The sequence below is a fragment of the Azolla caroliniana genome, unplaced genomic scaffold (genome assembly GCF_043228905.1).
Source record: "Azolla caroliniana isolate FFs.n. ecotype wild unplaced genomic scaffold, voAzoCaro1.0.p SCAF_8, whole genome shotgun sequence".
Taxonomy (NCBI): Eukaryota; Viridiplantae; Streptophyta; class Polypodiopsida; order Salviniales; family Salviniaceae; genus Azolla; species Azolla caroliniana.
Window position 1 is genome coordinate 3,424,263 of NW_028230443.1, and position 22,258 is coordinate 3,446,520.

At 40.2% G+C, this 22,258-nt stretch overlaps 1 protein-coding gene and 1 pseudogene across 2 annotated transcripts; both read right to left on the minus strand.

The window, feature by feature from the left end:
* Nucleotides 1-1,127: 1,127 nt before the first annotated feature.
* LOC147860815 (pentatricopeptide repeat-containing protein At2g03380, mitochondrial-like) lies at nt 1,128-4,872 on the minus strand (annotated as a pseudogene). The gene is made up of 2 exons (XR_015530127.1): nt 4,738-4,872; nt 1,128-4,599 (listed from the first exon to the last, which is right to left on the minus strand). The product of XR_015530127.1 is annotated as a pentatricopeptide repeat-containing protein At2g03380, mitochondrial-like (transcript).
* A 3,794-nt stretch (nt 4,873-8,666) lies between these two features.
* On the minus strand, nt 8,667-14,931 carry LOC147860816 (ABC transporter B family member 19-like). Its single transcript, XM_087323667.1, has 11 exons — nt 14,413-14,931; nt 14,166-14,220; nt 13,869-14,044; nt 13,439-13,639; nt 12,911-13,170; nt 12,493-12,812; nt 12,175-12,398; nt 11,535-11,905; nt 10,955-11,436; nt 10,617-10,858; nt 8,667-10,507 (listed from the first exon to the last, which is right to left on the minus strand). The coding sequence occupies exons 1-11, from the start codon at nt 14,893-14,895 to the stop codon at nt 9,233-9,235; spliced, it is 4,089 nt and encodes a 1,362-aa protein (XP_087179793.1). The 5' UTR covers nt 14,896-14,931; the 3' UTR covers nt 8,667-9,232.
* Between the last annotated feature and the right edge of the window lie 7,327 nt (nt 14,932-22,258).

Here is a 22,258-nt window from a genome sequence, read left to right on the forward strand (position 1 = left end):
TTCAACCTCTACGTTCTTTAATATTATCAACAAAATTGTGGGATTTGTTCCCATGGACACATGTTCATCCCCTGCATTCCACCAGGTCACGTTGTAAATTAGTGGGATTTCATCCCAGGGGCTTGGAGTTTAGCAGATCTGGTATGTTCATGTTAACGATACATGTTTGGTAGTACTGATTGATGATATGGATGTGATGTTTGATGCACCAACATCCTGCAATTATATGATATGATTATGTGAAAGGAGTTCTTGCGCGTATAAGAAATGGATGAGATGATACGAAGTCTTAATATCAAGAGGATATTAATGAAACATGTTTCAAAGATTGGTGCCAAGGAGTTTGCAAATGTAAGGGAAAGAAGAAGAAGAATCACAAAGAGAAGAAAATGTGTTAATTGCTTGGAGGATTGTAAAAATATGTTACATTCTTGTACATGCATTGTGAATTGACCTGGAATTAATAGCGCCATTTTTGCAGGCTTATTTTGGCTTGAATGTATCTATCTTGCCTGTGTACTACAAAATATAAATACAAATAACTGGACATTCCTCCTAACTTGACTGATGGGAAGATTGTCACTAAACTGCTCAAGAAACTTTTGTGTTTTGATAATATACCCTAGTACTGATTGTTTCTTAGGAGAATATCTCTTTACCACTGACTGTCAATAGATGAAACACTAAAACACAAAGTAAGCAATATCATGAGACCTACAATTTAGATGCAAAAACCTTTGTTCTGCGATATATTTATGCTTTTTTCGCCTGTGGGGTTGTCTTTCATTTCCCTTCTCCTTTCTCATTAAATTGGATTTAAGAACCAAATTAAACCGATTACAAATAGGAACATCAAATTTGATAAGGACTTAAAATATTACTGAAAAGAACTGAAGTATGGATATGAGTATGTTTCCTCATTATATAACTAAAAGAACCAAAACTTGATTGCTATCTTCATAAAATTCAAGCATGACCACAAGAAACTAAAATATGGACATGAGTATGCATCCTCATTTAAGAAACCAAACTTGAACACTATCATTACATAGAAATTGAGAACAAATTTATAAACTAACCACGAGGACCAAATATGAACGTGAGCCTCAAGTAATCAGACTCATGCATCACTGAAAACAATTAAAACAGGATTCTATTTCTGTAGCTTTATTTTTAAATTATAAAATAGAACATGAAATTTATAACTTGCATAGGGTATTGCATTCCGGATAAGCTGAAGTATGCCTTTTGAACTTCAAGACTGGTAATACAAAACCTTCTTTCATTCACCTATATGGAAGTAGCTTTCATAACCACAAAAAATATTTTTGTCAACTTTTATCAACTGCTCAAATGCATCTTTTCCCGATTTCAGCTTTCCATGGATCCTTCATCACTGTGAAAGTTTAAGCTGAGGTGTGGTGTCCATACATTCCATGTTAGCATTCACAACTTAAGATGCGATATGATGCAATTACATCACATGTTAGCTAATTTACATCAGGCCTAATTTCCATCTTCAAAATCATGTAGACAATTTAGACATATGACAACAAAATCACACTCGTCTATTTTAGATACAAGCGATGTAGCAATATGGTAGTCGTCACACATCTTCATGTTATTTGTATGGTGTATAATTTTCTTCTTCTTTGATATGTATTTATGAGAGCAGAGGCAATTGACAACATCTCATTTTCTTCATTGAAAATGTATATTGAGATGTTATTTGTATGGTTTGTAGTTTCTTCATCTTTGGTATGTATTCTTCCTCCCTTCATTGAAAATGTTTTGTGACACCAAAAAGTAGCTCCAGAACATGAACTTTAATAGCTTTCATCTTTGCATACGTACCTTTCACCTGAGAAAGATTTCTATCCCCAAATGAATATCTCCACTCATATCTACAGACTCACAATTTCCTTCCTTCCAGCTGGCATATTTCAATCTCATTGCTTCAACCTTTTCTGCATCCTCTTGCATGCCAGAACCTGTGAAAATTTTAGCCATAAGAACATAAGCTGCTGAGCAAGTGTTATCTAATTGCACTGCCTGATCAAACACCAACCGCCCAAGCTTCACATTTCCCCATTTTTGACAAGAACCTAACAGAGCAAGCCAAATTACTGGATATTCTGATGACGCTGATGCCTTAATCAGAGATATTGCATTATCAAAGTGTCCTGCACATCCATAAATAATGACCATGCAAGTATGATGCTCTAAGTTGGGAGTAATACAATATTTTCTAGTCATATTCTCGAAAAGCAATTGGGCATCATACAATAGACCTGAATGACAGCATGCATTCAGAACACAGAGGCATGTAACTTCATCAGGTGAGAGACCCTCATTCTGCATTTGATAAAAACAGTTCAATGCTTCACAGCCTTGTCCTTGTTGAGCATACCCTGCAATCAGTGCATTCCAAGAGACTACATCTTGCACAGCAATTCCTTCAAGAACCTGCTGTGCTTTTATAAGCATGCCACATTTTGCATACATATCAATCAAAGCAGTGCCAAGCATGGTATCCTTTTCTAGCAATTGCTTTTTGATGATCTCATCATGAATTTGTTTGCCCTTATCTATAGCTCCGGCACTGCCACAGGCTTTCAAGCTACAGATGAAGGTGACTATGCTAGGAGATAGGCCCTCACTTTGCATCCGCTCAAAGCAATTCAGTGCTTCATGGCATTGACCTTGATCAGCATATCCTGATATAAGGGTAGACCAAGATATTGCATTCCGAACTGGAAGTTCTTCTAGTACCTTGTGTGCTATTGCAAGTTCACCACATTTGACGTACATCCCAACTAACGCATTACCAAGCACAATATCTTTCTCCAGCATTCCCCTACTTAAAATCTCTTTGTGAATTTTCCTACCTTTGTCCAGCGCTCCCATACTGCCACAAGATGTCAGTATGTGAATGAAAGTGACCACAGTGGGAGAGAGGCCCTCACTTTGCATGCTTTCAAAAGAGTTCAATGCTTCACAATTTTTCCCCTGTTCAGAATAACCTGCAATAAGTGCAGACCAACAAACTACATCCCGAATATGTAGCTCTTCCAACACCTGTTGGGCCTTTGCAAGTTCACCACATTTTGCATACATATCTACCAACGCAGTGCCGAGCATAATATCCTTCTTCAATGAACCCCTATTTACAATGTCTTCATGAATTTGTTTGCCCTTGTCTATAGCTCCTGTGATACCACAGGCCTTCAACGCACAAGTTAAGGTAACCACATCAGAAGTCAGACCTTCACTTTGCATCCGTTCGTAGCAATCCAGTGCTTCACAACATAGCCCCTGTTGTACATATCCTGCAATTAGTGCACACCAAGATTTATCATTTCGAACCGGAAGCTCTTCAAGCACCTCTTGTGCTTTCAAAGGAACGCCACATTTGGCATACATATCCACTAAGGCAGTGCCAAGCAAAATATCCTTCTCTAGCAAGCCTCTACTTGCAATCTCATCATGAATTATTTTCCCCTTTTCTAAAGCTCCTGTGCTGCCACAGGCCTTCAAGATGGAGGTAAAAATAACCTCATCTGTCGGGAATCCCTCTCTTTTCATCCTATCAAAGCATTTCAGTGCTTCATGACCTTGCTCTTGATGAACATATCCTGAGATTAGAGCAGACCAAGAGACTGTATTTCGAATAGGAAGATCGTCAAACAGATTTTGTGCTTTCACAAGAAAACCACATTTCGCATACATATCTATAAGAGCAGTGCCAATGACAACACTCTTTTCCAAAAATCCACCCCTCACTATCACATCATGAATTCGTTCCCCATCATCTATGGCACCAGTAGAGCTACATGCCTTCAAAATACCAACGAAGCTTACTATATTTGGAGAGATGCCTTCAGTCTGCATTTCCTCAAAACAGTTAAACGCTTCATGACAATTCCCTTTTTGAGCATATCCTGAGATTAATGCATTCCAAGAGACTACATTTCGAATAGGAAGAATATCGAGCACCTCGTGAGCTTTAACAATTGCTCCACATTTTGCATACATATCCACCAAAGCAGTGCCAAGCACAATATCCTTCTCTAACAACATTCTATGCACAATCTCATCATGAATCTGTTTACCCATATTTATATCTTGGGTGTTCCCACACGCCTTTAAGATGCATGTTAATGTGATTGCATCTGCATAGTGGCCCTCGTGTTGCATTCTTTTGAAACAAGTTAATGCTTGATGCATTTGCCCTTTTTGAACATACCCTACGATCAATGCAGCCCATGATACAACATTTCGAGTAGGAAGCTCGTCGAGCACTTTTCTTGCTTTTGCGAGTTCTCCACATTTGACATACATGCTAATTATAGTGGTCGCCAGATAAGGATTCTTCTCAACCAGCCCTTTATCCAGAATATTAGTATGTAATCTACTACCCACAAGGAGATCTTTCTTCTTGGCATAATTCTTGAACAATTCCACAAGAGCGAACTCTTCCTTGCGTTTTCCATCAATAATCTCGTATTCATGATTTCCCTTTGCGCATAGAACAATCTCTCTTCTGAACAACTCTTCACAAACCCAAGAGGGGTTGTACCATGCATCAATCCACAAAGACTGGCAAGTAGTTTTATGAGTAAAATCTGGTGATCTGGAAGAACACTAGTGGAAAACTCTCTCTCTCTCTCTCTCTCTGTATATATCTATCTATCTACCTATCTATCTATCTCCATCTCATATATAAACAATACATACCTTGGTACTACAACTGTGGCACCAGAGAGAAGGGTCCTTGAAATACTCCTTCCATAACCAGTCTACCCTTTCGCCATTTGATCTCTGCTGCTTCCCCATGGATTCTGCGCTTTCCTGACGTTGTTCATTTCATCAGAATTTCTGTGAGAATGATCACAAGAAGCACCTGCCCCTCATAAGCTCTCAAACAAATTTTCAAGGCTTTTCACACTGTTATGGGCGGACAACTGAGAAAATGAAGAAATGCCAGGTAAACTTTTATGCTACCGAACTACGAATGGCCATCTCGTCTGATGACTAACAACACATTGAAGTGGTTATTGGAAGACGCCTGGAGCTCGATCCTCATATGATATGGAGGTATGCGGGGTATTGGGTTCACACTACAATGGGCGGACAAATGAGAAAATGAAGACATGCCATTTACACTTTTCTGCTAGCAAACTAGGAATGGCCCCATCTCATTTTATGACTGATAACACATTGAAGTGGTCATTGGAGACAGCTTGGAGCTTGATCCTCGCTTGATATGGAGGTATCTAGGGTGGTGGGTTCACTCTACAATGGGTGGACAACTGAGAAAATGAAGAAATGCTAGTTAAACTTTTTCTGCCAATGAACTATGAAAGGTTGTCTCGTTTGATGACCAATAATACATTGAAGTGGTTCTTTGAGGCAACATAGAGCTCAATCTTCATGTGATATGGAGGTATCGGGGTGTTGGGTTCGCACTACAATGGGCGGACAACTGAGAAAATGAAGAAATGTCGGGTAAACTTTTATGCTAGCGAACTATGAATGGTCATCTCGTTTGATGAATAATAACACATTGAAGCGGTTATTGGAAGCAACCTGGAGCTCGATCCTCACATGATATGGAGGTGTCGAGGGTGTTGTGTTCACATTATAATGGGTGGACGAGTGAGGAAATGAAGAAATGTCGTGTTAGCCCTTTTGCTAGCAAACTACCTTGTTCCATAATCAATGACATGTTGAAGTGGTTATTGGAGTTGGCATTGGAGCATATGTTCAACCCATGAGATGCATTTATCTACTTGACCCCCTCCTCTAGGCTAACCTTAACCTAGTTCATGTTGGCTCAATTGTGCGTTGAATAACCTTATTGAGAATTTGGTTTGCCTAGATGTTTTCTTGCAGATGTTGTCTTTGAGAGCTACATAGAAACATGCAACCTGTGCCAATTTCATTGTGGTAACATAACATCCAAGTCATCGATAATTGGAAGAGGCCATTTAGGTGGAAACATGCAACTCATGACAAAATCATCACAATTTTATAAGGGTTCAAAGAATCGGTAATTGCAGGCAGCCCTTTCCGTGGACAAATGGGTTGTCGTTTAAGATGTGGCTCAATAGTAAATCATAGTAAAAAGGGCATAAGTGTGCTTTTTTGTAGAGAAAAATGAGTGAAAGGAAAAACTCGATATCACATACACAAAGATGGAATTCAGCCAATACTAGCTAATATACTTATTCAATATGGTTCTTGCTTGGGAGATAGCCCTTGTGTACTTGGTTTCTCCATCAATATATATTTAAATCGAGTTTACCCCTTTGAGTTGGAAAATCCATTTGTTCTTACTCAACACAAAAGTTGTGCAATGGGACGTGATCTTGGTCATTTAAAATATAATATGTGATAATGTATGCACTAATAATAAAAATTCCAAGTATTTGGTATAATTTTGTCAAGAATCGATGTTGACCCATTTATCAACGAACAAAAGATCCTATTTTTCCTAATATCTCACAATCACCTTTTCCTCTCTTTAGAGCACATTACAAGCTTCATGCTTATATGCTCACTTCAACTTTTTAATCAGATTTTTTATGTGATCATCACAACTCTCTATGTAAGTGCTCATGTATAAGTACCTTTAACCTACTATTAGTGCCTTCTCTTATAAGGATGTATGAATCAAGGTGCAAAAGATAATGATGTTGGTTTCAGGCCTATATGCTCGCTTTGCATTTTCTTTTATCAAACTCCAATGTGTTCATCACAACTTTCAAGTGATTGTTCTCGTATTAATGCATTTAATCTATCTTAACATCTTCTCTTATCAAGGATAATAGAGGACTAATAAGATATTTCTATGAAGTTTGGAGCTCAATAGGATAGATAGATAGATACTCCCCCACAGGTACATATGACCATGCCATGCCCACTCTACGGAAAGAGGACCCATGCAAGGTTCCAAGAGAACAATTGTGTATGTTTTTCGATATCATAAACATGCAATTAAAGGAGGGGGCAGAGTGTAAAGATAAAAGAAGTAAAACATGAATGAAGTGTTTGACATAGGGCAAAAGTTAAGAAGAATGCCAATACAATTTGTGAAGGTCAACATTGAGGTGGTGACCCTCAAAGCACGATGAGTGCCTTCTATTCGACTACATCATTCCCTTCCTCAACAAAACCTTCTCCATGACAATCATTCATGGAAATTTTGAGGTACACTCCAAGATCCATATACATTGATCCTCCCCTTTATGATCAATCCATCCAAGAGCACAAGTAACCAATCTTCCCCTTGGGGGGATACCATTTTATGACAACAAATACAATGAGAGATGAGTTTACCTAAAAAGGACACGAAAAATGGTCAAAGAATGTAACCAAGTCATTGATCTTCCCCTTGTGGATACACCATCCACAACCATCAAGACAAAGAGAATAGTTTGAAAAATGACAATGCCAAGTTTGGATCATTGAAAAGTTCACCCAAACACGACTCACAAATTGAAAAGTAGACGTATAGAATATGAAAGCAACTAACTCAAATGGTAAGGGAAATGCATACAAATGTGATTGAGCCCTCATTAAAGAGGCTTACAAGGTGAGCATTGTAGCACCATCTTTGAGGCGTTATTTTCATTCTCTAACCTTTTACTGGTTTGACTCTCTTAGAAAACAAGCTACCAACTTTTGTATGCCCATATCGCATTGGTCAAATCTTTTCGGTGCACACATTCGAGAAGAGTTTATAATGGTAAAATATATGTTTATCTCTTTATATTTCTCATATACATATATTAGGGAAGGATTTGTAATTGTAAAGTATATGTTTGAAGGTTCTCTTGCTAGCTAGCCTTTGGAATGCTCATTGATCCTTTGACCATTCTCTTCAACTTCTCGAAAAATCAAATTTCTAAGTTTGTACCTTTTCTCTAAATGTGCCCTCCACTAGGAGCTAGTGTCGATAAAATAATAGAATACAACACTTAGTATAAATGCTCCTTCCTAGGCATGACCTTTTTTTACAAACACACACAAACCAACATCTTATTGTTTACATCATGAATATAGACTTCCAAAAAAAAAAACACAAATCTTGCAAATCTCTTTACAAAGTCTCCTTTGACCAAATTGTAAAAGGTGTCGTGTTAAAAGTAAAACGTGGGTTTATCTTGAATGATGCACCAAATTGAGGACCTATACATTAAGGGAAAAAAAGGAATGATAAGAAGGTTGTGGGTGTCCACACGACAAACAAGGGTTCCAAAGAGGACATGATTAATAGGGGGATAGAGAGGGCAACAGAGATACAATATTTTAACGAGTGGATTGTGTTTGTGAGCATGTGCTAAGAGGACCTTTTGAAAGTTGAACTTTGAACACAAGTAGAGAGAGAGAGAGAGATGTCAATTTTTTTATATAAATTTATATATCTTTTTTGCTCAAAACAAAGAGTTTCCCTCATCAAATTTTGAAGCAAACAAAGACAAAATAAAAGAAAAACAAGCATATTAATGGATCTATGAGAAAGATCATCTATTTTTGTGTAAATAAATTAGGACGCACTTTCTTCTTTTCTTGCATTTTTTTAATAAAAATGGTGGGGGAGAGGGTTTGCTTCATCACATCGAGAGAGAGAGAGAGAGAGAGAGAGAGAGAGATGACATGACAAAGTTAGTTCATTGGTTGGGGCGAAGGCGAAATGTGAGGACCATGGGGGGTAACAACACGAAAGCTCAACAAGTTTGTTTGTTCGTCGAAATGTGTGGATCACGGAGACGTGATGCCGAAGGCTCAATCATTTCATTCATAAAAAGAAAATGTCGGGTCAGGTGCGGGGCACCGAGACAGTTGATGTGGCATGAGAGAGAGAGAGAGAGAGATGTGACGTGGCTGTCATACATGTAAAAAAGAAAGGGGGGGGGAGTTGTTTCTGCTGACTTGGCAATAAGTGGTTGGCCGGGGAAAAGGACATGTATGCGGGCCAAAGCGCCCGCCTTTTTTTGCGGGTGATGATGTGTGGGCGGGCGGATAAAATGGGCATGACATGGCAAAAAGGGCCTTGGAGGTGACGGGTGGATGCGATGGACGGGACGGGACGGGAGTGGCGTGATGGCGCCGGGAGAAAGAAAGGCATTGGCCGACAAGGGTGGCGGAGGCGGGGGCGGCAAGGCATGTCGTGTTGACATGGTGGTGCAAAGCAGAGGCACTTGCAGAAGAGAGAATGGGGGGTCCTTCAGCTGGTAGGAGGAACAGAGGTGGTGGCCAAGACAGCCGAAGTGGTGGCGGTGGCGGTGGTGGTGCTCGATCGCGCCTGCTGAATGTTGACGAGCCGAGCGTACGGCCCATCGGCATTCTTCATGAGCTCCGCGTGCGGCCCTTGCTCCACGATCTTTCCCTCCTGGATCACGGCTATGAGGGACGCGTTCCGTATCGTGGACAGCCGGTGGGCCACCACAATGGTCGTGCGCCGCCTCATCAGCCGGTCCAACGCCTCCTGGACCACCTTCTCTGACTCCGCATCCAATGCCGACGTCGCCTCGTCCAGCAGAAGAATGGCCGGGTCCTTTAACACCGCCCTCGCGATCGCGATCCTTTGCTTTTGCCCGCCCGATAGCTGCACCCCCCTCTCCCCTACCTTTGTCTCGTAGCCCTCGGGCATCGCGCTTATAAAGCTATGGGCATTTGCTGCCTTGGCCGCCTCCTCCACCTCCGCCCCTTTCGCCGCCTCCCTCCCGTAGAGTATATTCTCATAGATGCTCGTCGCGAACAACGCTGGCTCTTGTTGCACTAGCCCTATATGTTGCCTTAGCGACTTCAAATGGAGCCTTTTGATGTCCTTCCCGTCGATCATCACTCTCCCTGCTTGCGGATCGTAGAACCTCTCTATCAGAGCGATCACAGAGCTCTTCCCAGATCCGCTCGCCCCAACCAAGGCCAAGCTGTGGCCAGCTCTCACCCTCAGTGTTAGATCTTTGAAGATGGAAACCTCGGGCCTCGCTGGATATGCAAACTCCACATGCCGTAGCTCGATGTCGCCCTTCACTGAGCTCAACCTCTCGCTATTCGGCTCTTCCGGATCGATAAGGGTTCGACGATCGAGGATCGAGAATACCGAATACAGTGCCTCTCCCCCTTTCACAATGTCCGGGGTCATGCTTAGGGTTTCGGCGACCGCATAGGCCGTCACCATGAGGACCATGAACACCTTGAGCACTGGCCCAAAGCCACTTTCCCCATTCTTGACTAGCGTTGAACCATACCATAGCGCAAGGCCATAGCTCGAGAACATGGCCATTTGCGAGACACCATAGAAGAAGCCTGCTATGTTACCCCGCATCAGGCTTCGCCGCTCAGGTATCTTCAGTTCTTGAGCAAAGAGATCGACCACTTTCTCTTCTGCATTGAATGCAGCTACCGTTCGTATGTTGCCGATCGCCTCGCCTGATACCATGCTTGCACGCTCATGTGCACCCGCAACATCACCGGAGAAGCCTTTCATACAAAACCTCTGGCATGAAGAAAGCAAAGACAGAGAAGATGGAAGATATGAACAACAGCCCACCATAATTTCAATGAAACAGCCCCAGATGTAATGTGATGTGATGCCATATAGATACCTCGGCTACGGCAGCGGCAACAAGGAGAGGGAACGTGCCGAGGACCACTAATGCCATTCTCCATTGCACCACAAATGCCACAATGCATGCAGTGAGAAAGACAGTTATATTTTGTACAATGATGGAGAGTCTATCTCCTATTGCGGCTCGGACATTGGTCGCATCAGTGGACAAGCGTGTTGCAAGACGGGCACTTGAGTTCTCCTCTCGATCGAACCATCCCACCTCATTTTTCAAGATGGCTGCACAGAAACAATAAGAGTCATCAAGAAAGATCTGTGAGAGTCGAAGGAAACTATATAAACATGGCAAGGATAAAGGCTGCATTGCACACTCACAGCTGAGCATCATTTTGCGAACTCGATTCGTTAGGTTCTCTCCCATGATGCCGAAGTAATAGTATTGCACATAATAGATGCCGAGGGAGGCAATACCAGCGCCCACAAACACTAAAGAACACTTCTGAATCTCGCGGGTCATCCGTTCGTGATCTTTCTCATAGTAGATCCGAAGCATTTCACTAAGAACAACAGCAAAGATCGGGTTAAGGAGCCCTGCTAGAATAGAGCCTGCAGTACCCACCACAGCATATGGCCACTCAGGTGCATTGAGCTGTACAAGCCGCCAGTAAGTGCCTCTCGGGACATTATAAAGGCCCTCTTCCACAACAATATTGCCACCCATCTTTTGAATATCAAACTCGAATCTACTTTCGGATCCAGTGCTTAATTGATGGCTAAGCCTGCGGCCACTATTTGAGCGAAGGCTAGGCGATCTCCGCCCCGACTTCGAAGAACTAAGCCGCCCTAGAACTCCCGCCCTACGAAAGAAAAAGAGCCCCAAAGACATCAAATAATGTGTGCATATAGCAATCTAGAAAACAATTATATGCCAAACCCTAGCTTTCGAGATTTTTACCTCGAATCCCGACTTAAGATTGTTCCATCACATGCCATGGCCATCTCCTGGAGCCTCACTAATGCAAAGTAGGAACCTGTGTTTCCCTTCCCCATTAGCTCCTCATGGTTGCCCATCTCCACTATCACTCCATCTTGTACAACAGCGATGGTGTCCACATTCCGAATCGTGGACAACCTATGAGCCACCACAACAGTTGTCCTTCCAACCATCAACCTGTCCAATGCTTCTTGCACCACACTCTCGGATGCCGAATCTAATGCACTTGTAGCTTCATCCAGCAACAAAATCTTTGGATTCTTGAGCATTGCCCTGGCTATGGCCACTCTTTGTTTCTGTCCCCCCGACAACTGAACTCCCCGCTCGCCCACCTGTGTTTTTTGTCCATATAAATATAATCATCATACAATATTCGTTATATTCGTTGAGCAATGCCTTATGTGCTAAAGTCCATAACAGATTATGATTACAAATGTGACGCAGTGCCAAAGCTTGTCCATTATATTGATAACCTTAAGTTCATAGTCTAATGACACTTATCATTGTAAAAAGTATTCATATTTTGACTCTGAGATCATTACACCAACAATTTAACAAACACCTTTCTCCTACAAAAATATAGCTTTCCTTTAATTGATACCTGAGTCTCATAGCCATCTGGTAGTTGGCTTATGAAAGCATGAGCATTGGCAGCTTTGGCAGCTTCTTCTATCTCTGCCATTGTTCCTCCATCTTTTCCATAAGAAATATTTTGTGCTATTGTAGTACCAAACAATGCAGGCTCTTGACTAACAAGTCCAATTTGTCCACGCAACCACTTTAGTTGCAAGCTTCTGATGTCCACTCCATCAAGCAATACCTCCCCTACAACAAAAAAACTCATGGGTTAAAAATTTACATTATATGCCCATAAACCATCGTTAGATAGAGATATACTGCATGACAAGTAAATGCATACCCGAGGTCGGGTCATAGAAGCGCTCAATTAGAGAGACTACGGTGCTTTTTCCTGATCCGCTACTTCCGACTATGGCCACTGACCTTCCTGAAGAGATCTTCAAGGAGAAGTCTCGGAAAATAATGGCATCTGGTCTGGATGGATAACTAAAGACTATATTGCATAGCTCAATATCACCTTTCACCTCAGACAACCTTTTCCCGTCATCCATAACATGTCTATCCATGTTGGGTTGTTTTCTCACCATCTCCAAGATCCGGAACCCCGCGGCTTTACCTTTCCCAAAGGCGGTGAGGTTCGATGCTGCCTGACCAAGTGACCTGTTACAACAAATTAAAACAAGGTTAGCTGACGATTCTTGGATTCAAATAACCACATCTAAGTTGTAAGCCATGGGGAGAGGAAGAATCGATCATACATGCCACCAATAATGACCGAGAAGATTGCCGTGATCGACTTCCCACCATTTGTTTCACCACGCCGAACAAGTATACCCGCATACCAGAGAATGAGGGCCCATGAGCAGAAGAGCAGTACGTAGCTCACTCCCATTCCACATCCCTTAGCAAGTCCACCTTTATATCCTAACTTCCGAGTCTCTTCAAGAGTTTCTGAGTAAGAACTGATCGCCTTATTCTCACCAAGAAAAGCATAAACAGTTCGAACCTGAGCCATCGCCTGCTTGTTGGTCGAGATTATACACCAGAAATTAGAAGAAAATATGTAATGCCATGCATGAAAACCTACAAAACATATCCTACTAATAAGAAGCAAGCCATGTATCATACAGAGTCCATATCTAATTCCATACAAGAAAACCTACAAAACATATCCTATTTAATAAGAAGCAAGCCATGTACCATGTTCAAATCAAACTTGGCTAGAGATATAATACATATGCTCATGTCATGAGTATAGAGTATCAAGAGATGATCAATGACAGTACCTGTTCTGCAATGGATCCAGCTTCGCCGTATGCTTTCTGGCTCTTGGATGTCAACCGCGTAAGAGTGTATGCATAAAGGCCCCCTGCGAAAGCAATGACCGGAACCACAGCGAGAGTGACCAGGCACAATCTCCAAACACATGAGAAACCCACAGCAAAACCTCCAAGGAAGGTGGCCATATGTTGTATGAAATTTCCCATCTGCAACCATAACAAAATGTTAGGAACAGCCTCAACAAGACACCTTGAGACATTCAGAATCAGGTGTTAGTACAGCCAACTCTATGTTGAGAAAACCCTAGAAGAAGAAAACACCATGCCGGCAGTGGCAACCAAGTGGTAGCATATACCCTAACACATTAGGAATACACGTGCTACCTACCAGGAAGGTTTTGCTCAGAAGAAAACTGCTTCTGGGGAGAGGATTTACCTTCTCACTGATGGCATCTTGTACCATAAGCGTATCGGTCGACACGCTGTCCATCAACATCCCAGTCTCCGCATGTGTATCGAAATAAGCCACATCTTGCCTCAGAATTGCCTCCAAGTATCGAATCCTCATCTTTATAGCTTGTCTTTCTCCGGAATGCATCCAACAAGCAACCTCTGCAGAAAAGGGAAAAAGAAGCTCAATTCCCCCAAAGGGAGTTAAGGTTTGTTGATTCATAACCACTATAAAATGCAGAGAATTTCATTCCATGGGTATTATATGTGTGTGTGTATGTACCTGCCCACGACGAAATGAAGACAACGATTCCGACATAGACTAAGTAAAGAGAATACTGCATGCAAAATCAAGTGAATGAAATGCATTAACTTGAATTCAACAGAAACATGAAGAGCTATGGTAAATTAAAAAAGAATGCAATTATATCACACATACAGACATACAAATACATATGTATACATATACAAAGATTTACATACACAGTCATATATGTATGTATGTATGTATGTATGTATATATGTATTACCTGGCTAACTACAGCAACCATCTTAGAGGTATCATTCTGATAAGCTCCGAATCCATTTACGAGGTTTCCAAAATAAAGGAAGAATACCGGGAGGGCAGCACCATGAGCGATGGCACTTAACACGCCAAGAAATATAAGGAAGAAATCAATGGCATCTGCAAAGCTAAAGAGTGTGAAAAGACTCACACTTCCTCCATCCTCTTTCTCTTTCTCTAAATTCTCTTTCTTCTTCTTCTTCTTCTTCTTCGTCTTCTTCTCATCTTCTTCTGCCTTTTCCTTATAGTCACTAGGTCCATTGGTAAAAAGCTCCATTGAGCCACCACTAGAAGCATCTTTAACTGCATTATCTTTGCTCATCTTCTTCTTATCATTAGGTTTCATCTTATTAGAACTCTGTTTATTATCCTCGGCTAATTCTAGCTCTGTTCTCAAAGGGCTCTGTTGATTCTCCTCATTGGAGGACTCTGCAACACCCTCTAACATTGTGCTAGACAGAGCTAAAAAAAAAAATTATGTGTAAGGGGGGGGGGGGGGGGTGGTGGGGGGGTGGAGAGAGATGGAGAAAGGGAGATGGGTTGAGAAAATTCAGATTTTATGCGAGGCTATGGAGCTCTAGAAGGGCACACATAATTAGCCTGTCTTTAATTTCAATGAATTAGCAATGACATATCATTTAATTTAATGAATAGGATAGACAAGAAAGTTAAAAAGGATGAATCAAAGGTCATGTTGAAAGGAAAGAGATGAAGAAGTGTGATGATGATGATGATGGTGGATGTACTGATCTCCACTCCTTCCTCCCTCTGAGACAGAGAGAGACAGAGAGAGAGAGAGAGAGAGAGAGAGAAATGGTGAATTGTATGAGATTGAGGGAGGAGAAGAAGACTCAAGAGGTTGGGGCTGAGGGGACCTCAGTCAGAACTAGACATAGGTGTACATACTACTGTGTTTGAAGAAGATAGAGACAGGGCATGTGTACATGCATCCCATACATGTATGTAGTACATGTATGAATGGATGTATGCATGCAAGTATGTATGTATGTCTTGTTATGTACATATGTATGTCCTGTTATTTATGTATGTATAATGTATGTATGTATGTATGTATGTATGTATGTATGTATGTATGTCTTGTTATGTATTTATATCCTGTTATGTATGTATGTATGTATGTGTGTGTATGCATGTTATGTATGTATGTATGTCCTGTTATTTATGTATGTCTTGTTATGTATGTATTTATATCCTGTTATGTATGTATGTATGTATGTATGTATGTATGTATGTGTGTGTATGCATGTTATGTATGTATGTATGTCCTGTTATTTATGTATGTCTTGTTATGTATGTATTTATATCCTATTATGTATGTATGTATGTATGTATGTGTGTGTATGCATGTTATGTATGTATGTATGTCCTGTTATTTATGTATGTCTTGTTATGTATGTATTTATATCCTGTTATGTATGTATGTATGTATGTATGTATGTAATATGTATGCATGCATGCATGTGTATGTATGTATGTATGCATGCATGCATGTATATGTGTGTATGTATGCGTGCATGTATGTATATGTATGGATGGATGGATGTATGTAGCATGTATGTATGTATGTCGTGTTATGTATGTATATAAGTATGTGTGTGTGTGTGTGTGTGTATGTATGCATGTTATGTATGTATGTATGTATGTATGCATGCATGTATGTATGCATGTATGTATGTATGTATGCATGCATGTATGTATGCATGCATGTATGTATGCATGTATGTATGTATGTATGCATGCATGTATGTATGCATGTATGTATGTATGTATGTATGCATGTATGTAATATGTCTGTATCTATGCATCTATGTATGGATTTAAGTATGTATATGTATGTATGTATGCATGTATACATGTATGTAATATGTCTGTATCTATGCCTCTATGTATGGATTTAAGTATGTATGCATGTTTGCATGTACATATGTATGTATGTGTATGTGCTGTATGTAGGTATGTAGGTATGTATGTATAATGTATCTATTATTGTATGTACATATGCAATGAACGTATGTACTGTCATTGATTTCTATGTCTACTTCTACTGCTGCTGTAGGATAATAGTTAGGTAATACATACATTATATGCCTTACATGATTTTTGTTTTTGTTTTTTTTGTCCTTTTTGAAATTTTCAAAAATTTTGCCCTTTCATTTTTTGTGTATTTTCTTGGGTGTGTACACTTTGATATCACCACCACCACCACCCTCCTCCCCCCCCCACCCCAAACCCAAAAATATAATAATAATAATAAAGTCCTGGAAATAAGTTAAATTACTCTCTCGTCTCTCGCAAAAAGAAAAAAAAGGGTAGGGTGCCGATTAATTCGACGTACATACTGCAATAAGAATTGAGCAAATGGTACTCATTAGCATTGAAACTAAGGCATGGTTCACAATTAGTCGCGTCCACGAGGAGCAGGCTCAAAAAGCATTGGACAGGAAACATGTGGGTTAGGGCAGAGCATGTGGCTTGTTCATGTTTTCGCTTGTAATTCATTCGAGATGGAATTAAGGCACATGGTTCAAACTTAGTCCCTAGTAGGCACAAATTTGACTATACATGGTTTAGGTGGGAACTCCATGAACAATGAGACCAAGGTTTAGATGAGATTGACTATCACGTGGAAATCAATGTTTGACAAAAGTGATGATTGGACATGGAAAATGCAGGGATGGGGATGGGATGGTTCAAACATAGTCCCTAGTAGGCACAAATTTGACTATACATAGTTTAGATGGGGATCTTCGTGAACAATGAAACCAATGGTTATATGAGATTGACTACCATGTGGAAATCAATGTTTACAAAGTGATCAGACATGGAAAATGCAAGGCATAGAAACGATTGGTTGTCCTTGGTGTCAACGACGAAAAATTAGTCAGATGTCCATATTGTGGACATGATACAAAATTATTGCTAGCCTAAACAACCTTTCTCAAACATAAACATGAAACTTGATCAATGCAAAACTTTTTAGAAACGTTTGTTATGGCTTTCTAAGTCGAATACCAAGAAGACACTCATCATATCTACCTCATCCCCCACTTCCATGTACGATGTTGGAAAACTTAAAAGTGGCATGTTTGCATTATTTCTCTCATCATGACATGTGTAAGCATCTCATGTATATTGTACAACACTTAAATGTTTGTATAGACTGCATTGGATATTCAAATTCATGGGTAAAAGGCTCAAAAAGTAAGTCATGGTCCTCTTTTGGGAAAGCGTCTGACAATATTGTTGTCAATGTGACCTTGTTTAAGAGATTCCAATTCCTTATGTATATAAGGTGGCAAAGGTAGCCAATAGTCACCCCCTATCTTTTTCACTGTAGTTGTCGATTCCTTGTTTATTAGGTTGGCCAACTTTGAATGTAAGGTTAGAGGTAGATATATTTCTTCCCAATCATGAGCAACTATGTGTTCTACTTTTTGCCACAATTATGAGCTATATACACTCATCTTCTAGGAATGTGTGATTGTTGTATTCATTGATCTTATTTCATGACCCCATAATACACTCATCTTCTAGGAATGTGTGATTGTTGTATGTTTTACCTTGTGCTTTATCATTGATCTTATTTCATGACCCCAATATTTAAAGCATCACAAACCAAATGTGAAAGATGAATTTGGATTATGATCACGTCGAACATGGGCATGCAAATGAGGTATACATAAGATGGAATCACTAGTTTCCAATGGTCAAACATGCTCGACTTGTAAGGGCAAATGCACCCATTATTTATTGAACCATAAATTTGTGTATAAGATTTGGTCAAATGGGAGCAAAATATTGAGTTGTGAAAATGTATCATAATCATCTCGTGCGCTTGGCTACAAAATGTAAAGCTACAAATGTGGGTACGACTCATACATTGGGAAGTGGTGATACACCATAGAAGAGAGAGCATGCGGATGAGATCATCATATGCTCTTACATTGGGAAATGGTGTAAGTACATCGAGGAAGAAGAGACTTTGTGGTGATCACTATTACATTGATGAGGTCATCATATATTTGTACATTGGGAAGTGGTGGTAAGTACACCATGGAAGAGAGGACATAGTGGCCACCATTACATTGACGAGGTCATCATATACATACATCGGGAAGTGGTGGTAAGTTCACCATGGAAGAGAGGGCATACTTACCTCTATTACTTGGCAAGGTCGTCATACTCTCCATGTTCATAACATGAATGAGAACAATAAAGAAGAAATGTGTAGTTGGTTGTGTTCACATATTGCATTGGAATGAATATGGCTCCCTCATTACACATCTTTATTCCTTATTCATGACATTGCATTGATTATTCTCCTTCCACGGATTTGTTGCGTTTGTTTCAATCTCACTTTGAGGGTTCTTGATCATCTATCTTTTGAGTCGGCCATCTATGTTTGGTTTGTTAGATTGTGTGTTCTTGGAGGTTTATGGAACCATAAGTTGTGACCTTATGTTTTCTTAGATATTTTTAGAACACCAATAGAAAGTGATGAATTACTGTTACAACCATAAGTGTAATTGTGCATTAGATAAGTTATTGATACTTATATGTACCTAGAAGTTGGAATTAACCAACGGTGTTCATCTTAAAGGTGGGTTATGAGGTAATGCACCTATTCTCTTTGGCCTAAACATATGTTCTTATGAGCAAGGTCCCTAGATTTTGAAGTTGCATCATCCAAATGACAATTCAATATATTTAGAAGTATGCTTTTGCATTGTCATGTGGTCATGAACACGATGTGTGAGCAATCATTAAAACAATATGGTCTATTGTTGAAAGTATATGGATATCACTCAAGGAAGAATAGTTGACATGTGCATATTTATTACAAAGAGATACCGAAAACATTGCAAATATTATATTGAATTCACACTCAGGATAGAAGATAAGGTAGATTAAATGACATGTGCATGCTCTAAGAATGTCATATGGCAAGTGGAGCACCCTTCTTGTTGTAAAAGGAAAAGCTCGAGCTAAGTCAAGGAAGCTCCCAATATAGTATTATAACTCAAGGAAGTCAAGATATGCAATATAGCGTGTGAAGTGTGAGCCTCCACATTTTCCCATGTCACGATACATTAACATCACAAAAACACATTGTTCAGACAGGAACCCATTGATGTATCATTAAGCAAGTGTGTTGCATCTCATTTCTGAACCATTTATCTTTTGGACCTTTTTTGCTTGCGTCCATGCAATGTGAATAAGTTCTTTTAATCATGAGCATATACTTAACAACCCTTTTTATGGCCATGATCTCAATAGGAAGTGATTCCGCCTTAATAAATTGGAGGGTATATGGTGTTTCTTGATTTGGAGCATCTTTGTAAAAAAATGATTTTAAACATTTTCAAACTCCTTTTAAAAGGATTTAAAAAGGACATAGGGAATCCACCACCCCATACTTCCACCGTATAGAGTAGCATTGGTGTCACCGCAATGTCAAGACGTATTTCTTTAAGTACCCAACATTTAATTTCTCCACCATTCCATATTTTCTCAAATGATAATGTGTGTGTGTGTGTGTGTGTGTGTGTGTGTGTGTGAGAGAGAGAGAGAGAGAGAGAGAGAGAGAGAGGGAGAGAGAGCCTAGATGGATGTAGCTCAGTTGGTAAGGTTGGTAAGGTTGCTCAATGGAGATCAGGTGGTCATGGGGTTGAAGATATCTATGGTGTAATAGAGCAGTGAGAAAATTAGGTTTCGAACCCAAGATGTAGTGCTAGTAGTGTAAAAGACTTACCACTAGGGTAAGCTAATTAAGAGAGAGAGAGAGAGAGAGAGAGAGAGAGAGGGACACCTACCACTAGGGTAAGCTAATTACGATAAAAGGATAAAGAAAGAAAGAAAGATATATTAACGTCTTCTAAGGCCAAATTTGGCCCATGAGACAAATGGTTTACAACAAAAATGAGATATTTACCCATTCATCGAAAGTAAAAAATAAAAATAAAAATAGAGTTTTAAGCTAAACAATTCTAGTAAATTAAAATAACAAACATGTTCTACAATGAAAATGATGTTATACTAGGCCTAATTTCATTTCCATCCAACTCTCTCGAAGAGAAGCAGGAGGTCAAAGGGTTTTGATGTGGATGTGGCCCGTGGCCCCAATGTAAATGGTACCCCAACCATAGCTTCTAGTCGACGTAGCTCACGTTCCCTTATTTTCTTAATCATTTCTACTCCGTGTCGACTTGTTTTGAAGCCCAACATCTGAGGGCGTTTGGTTGTTCTTTGCATTTCAACTTCCTTAAGAGAGAGGTTGAGTGGTGTAAGTGTATCCACATTCATCGTCTCCCCTTGTTCCTGAAAAATTACACTAGTTACAAGTTGATGAATAGTAAAAGGGTTATGGTTAACACTTTGTAATTTATTCTCCCTATGTTGTTTTAGCTCTAAGATATACCTACCTAGTCTCTTTACATCCGGGGTATCTAATAGTTTGGAGAGGGCGGGAGAGGGTCCTAATATGTCTTGGTATTCCACTCGTGTCTCGGCATAAGTTGGGCACTTGCATGTGAAGTGATACACATCCTCTATCTCTATGTGGCACAACCTACATAGCCTTTCCTCCCTAGGGACTCTATTAGCCCGTCCATTCTCAATCTCAAGTTGGTGAGATGATATCTTCAGTTGTCCAATGGCCACCCTTAGTGCATTTGATAAGAATGTATCTAGATATCTTGGTCATGTAATAAAACCTAACTGAGAGAAGTGCAAGAAGTGTTCCTGTAGTACAACATTTTAGATGGGAGTGGCTCTCGTGGGGTGATCCATTTATGTCAAGTGTAAATTTGCCATATTTCTTGGCGTATCACTTTATTATGGTCTTCATGAGATATTAGAGTTTGGTCAGTCCCATGATTGTACTTAAGGGGGGGTAGGTTATTAATGTCTATGTCGTTTGCAAGTAACCAACTCACCAAAGTGTTATACCAAGAGCTAGTGTCTCTAGACGCATGTAGGGATCGGGATGCCTCGAAGGCTCAACGAGATATCCTATCTTGTGGTTGGCTATGTATCCGATGAATAAAAACTACCACTTGAAACAGTGCTTCTACTAACATCGGGGGCAGACTGAACTCTGCTCTAATAATGTCATGTGGTACTGTCGATTTGCTTCGGAGTTGACGTGATAACATCGTCACCAAAGGTCTCTCTAATTGCGTCCACATGAAAGATGGTAGACTTGGAGCCCATACTACTGATGCATACATGAGGGAAGGGGTCACTAATGAGTCGAAGAGCCATCCCTTAGTTTGTGGCTCTTGAAAGTATGCCTGGTGGCATTGTCTCTCTAAGAGTGAGAGGGATGCATACCCTCTCGTTAGCCTATCTTTGGCTGCTTGGGTCATCGAGAATTTACCTGCGCGAGCACTAAAAGTGAATCCCAAGTATACATATGATTCAACTGCCTCAACTAGTTTATGAGAGAGGATTAGGTGACATTTACTCCTAACTCGGGACGATGTATGAAAGATAAGTATTAAGGACTTTAGTTTTCGCTAGATTCACTACCAGTCCTCGTTGTGTACAAAAGTCATCTAGGGCATTAAGATGCTTTTGTAGGTCGTGTTCCAACTCCGAGAGCAAGACAATGTCGTCTATAGAGTAAGAGACTAACTTGCGTATCCCCAATAGTTACTCCTTTTCCTCCCTTACGAGCAATAAAAGCACTGATCTCATCAATGTAGATCCCAAAAAGAGTCGGTGATAAGGGGCAACCCTGTTTTACACCAATGGTGCTAGTGAAACAATCGGATAGGCCACCTGGGCAT

What these genes read in the sequence shown, in the direction of transcription:
- LOC147860816 (XM_087323667.1), bottom strand. Translation starts at nt 14,895, where the DNA reads ATGTTAGAGGGTGTTGCAGAGTCCTCCAATGAGGAGAATCAACAGAGC. An exon ending in TCGGTCATTATTGGTGGCAT is followed by an intron (nt 12,813 to 12,910) that starts GTATGATCGATT and finishes TTGTTGTAACAG; the next exon opens with GTCACTTGGTCAGGCAGCAT. An exon ending in ATCTTAAGTCGGGATTCGAG is followed by an intron (nt 11,437 to 11,534) that starts GTAAAAATCTCG and finishes TTTCTTTCGTAG; the next exon opens with GGCGGGAGTTCTAGGGCGGC.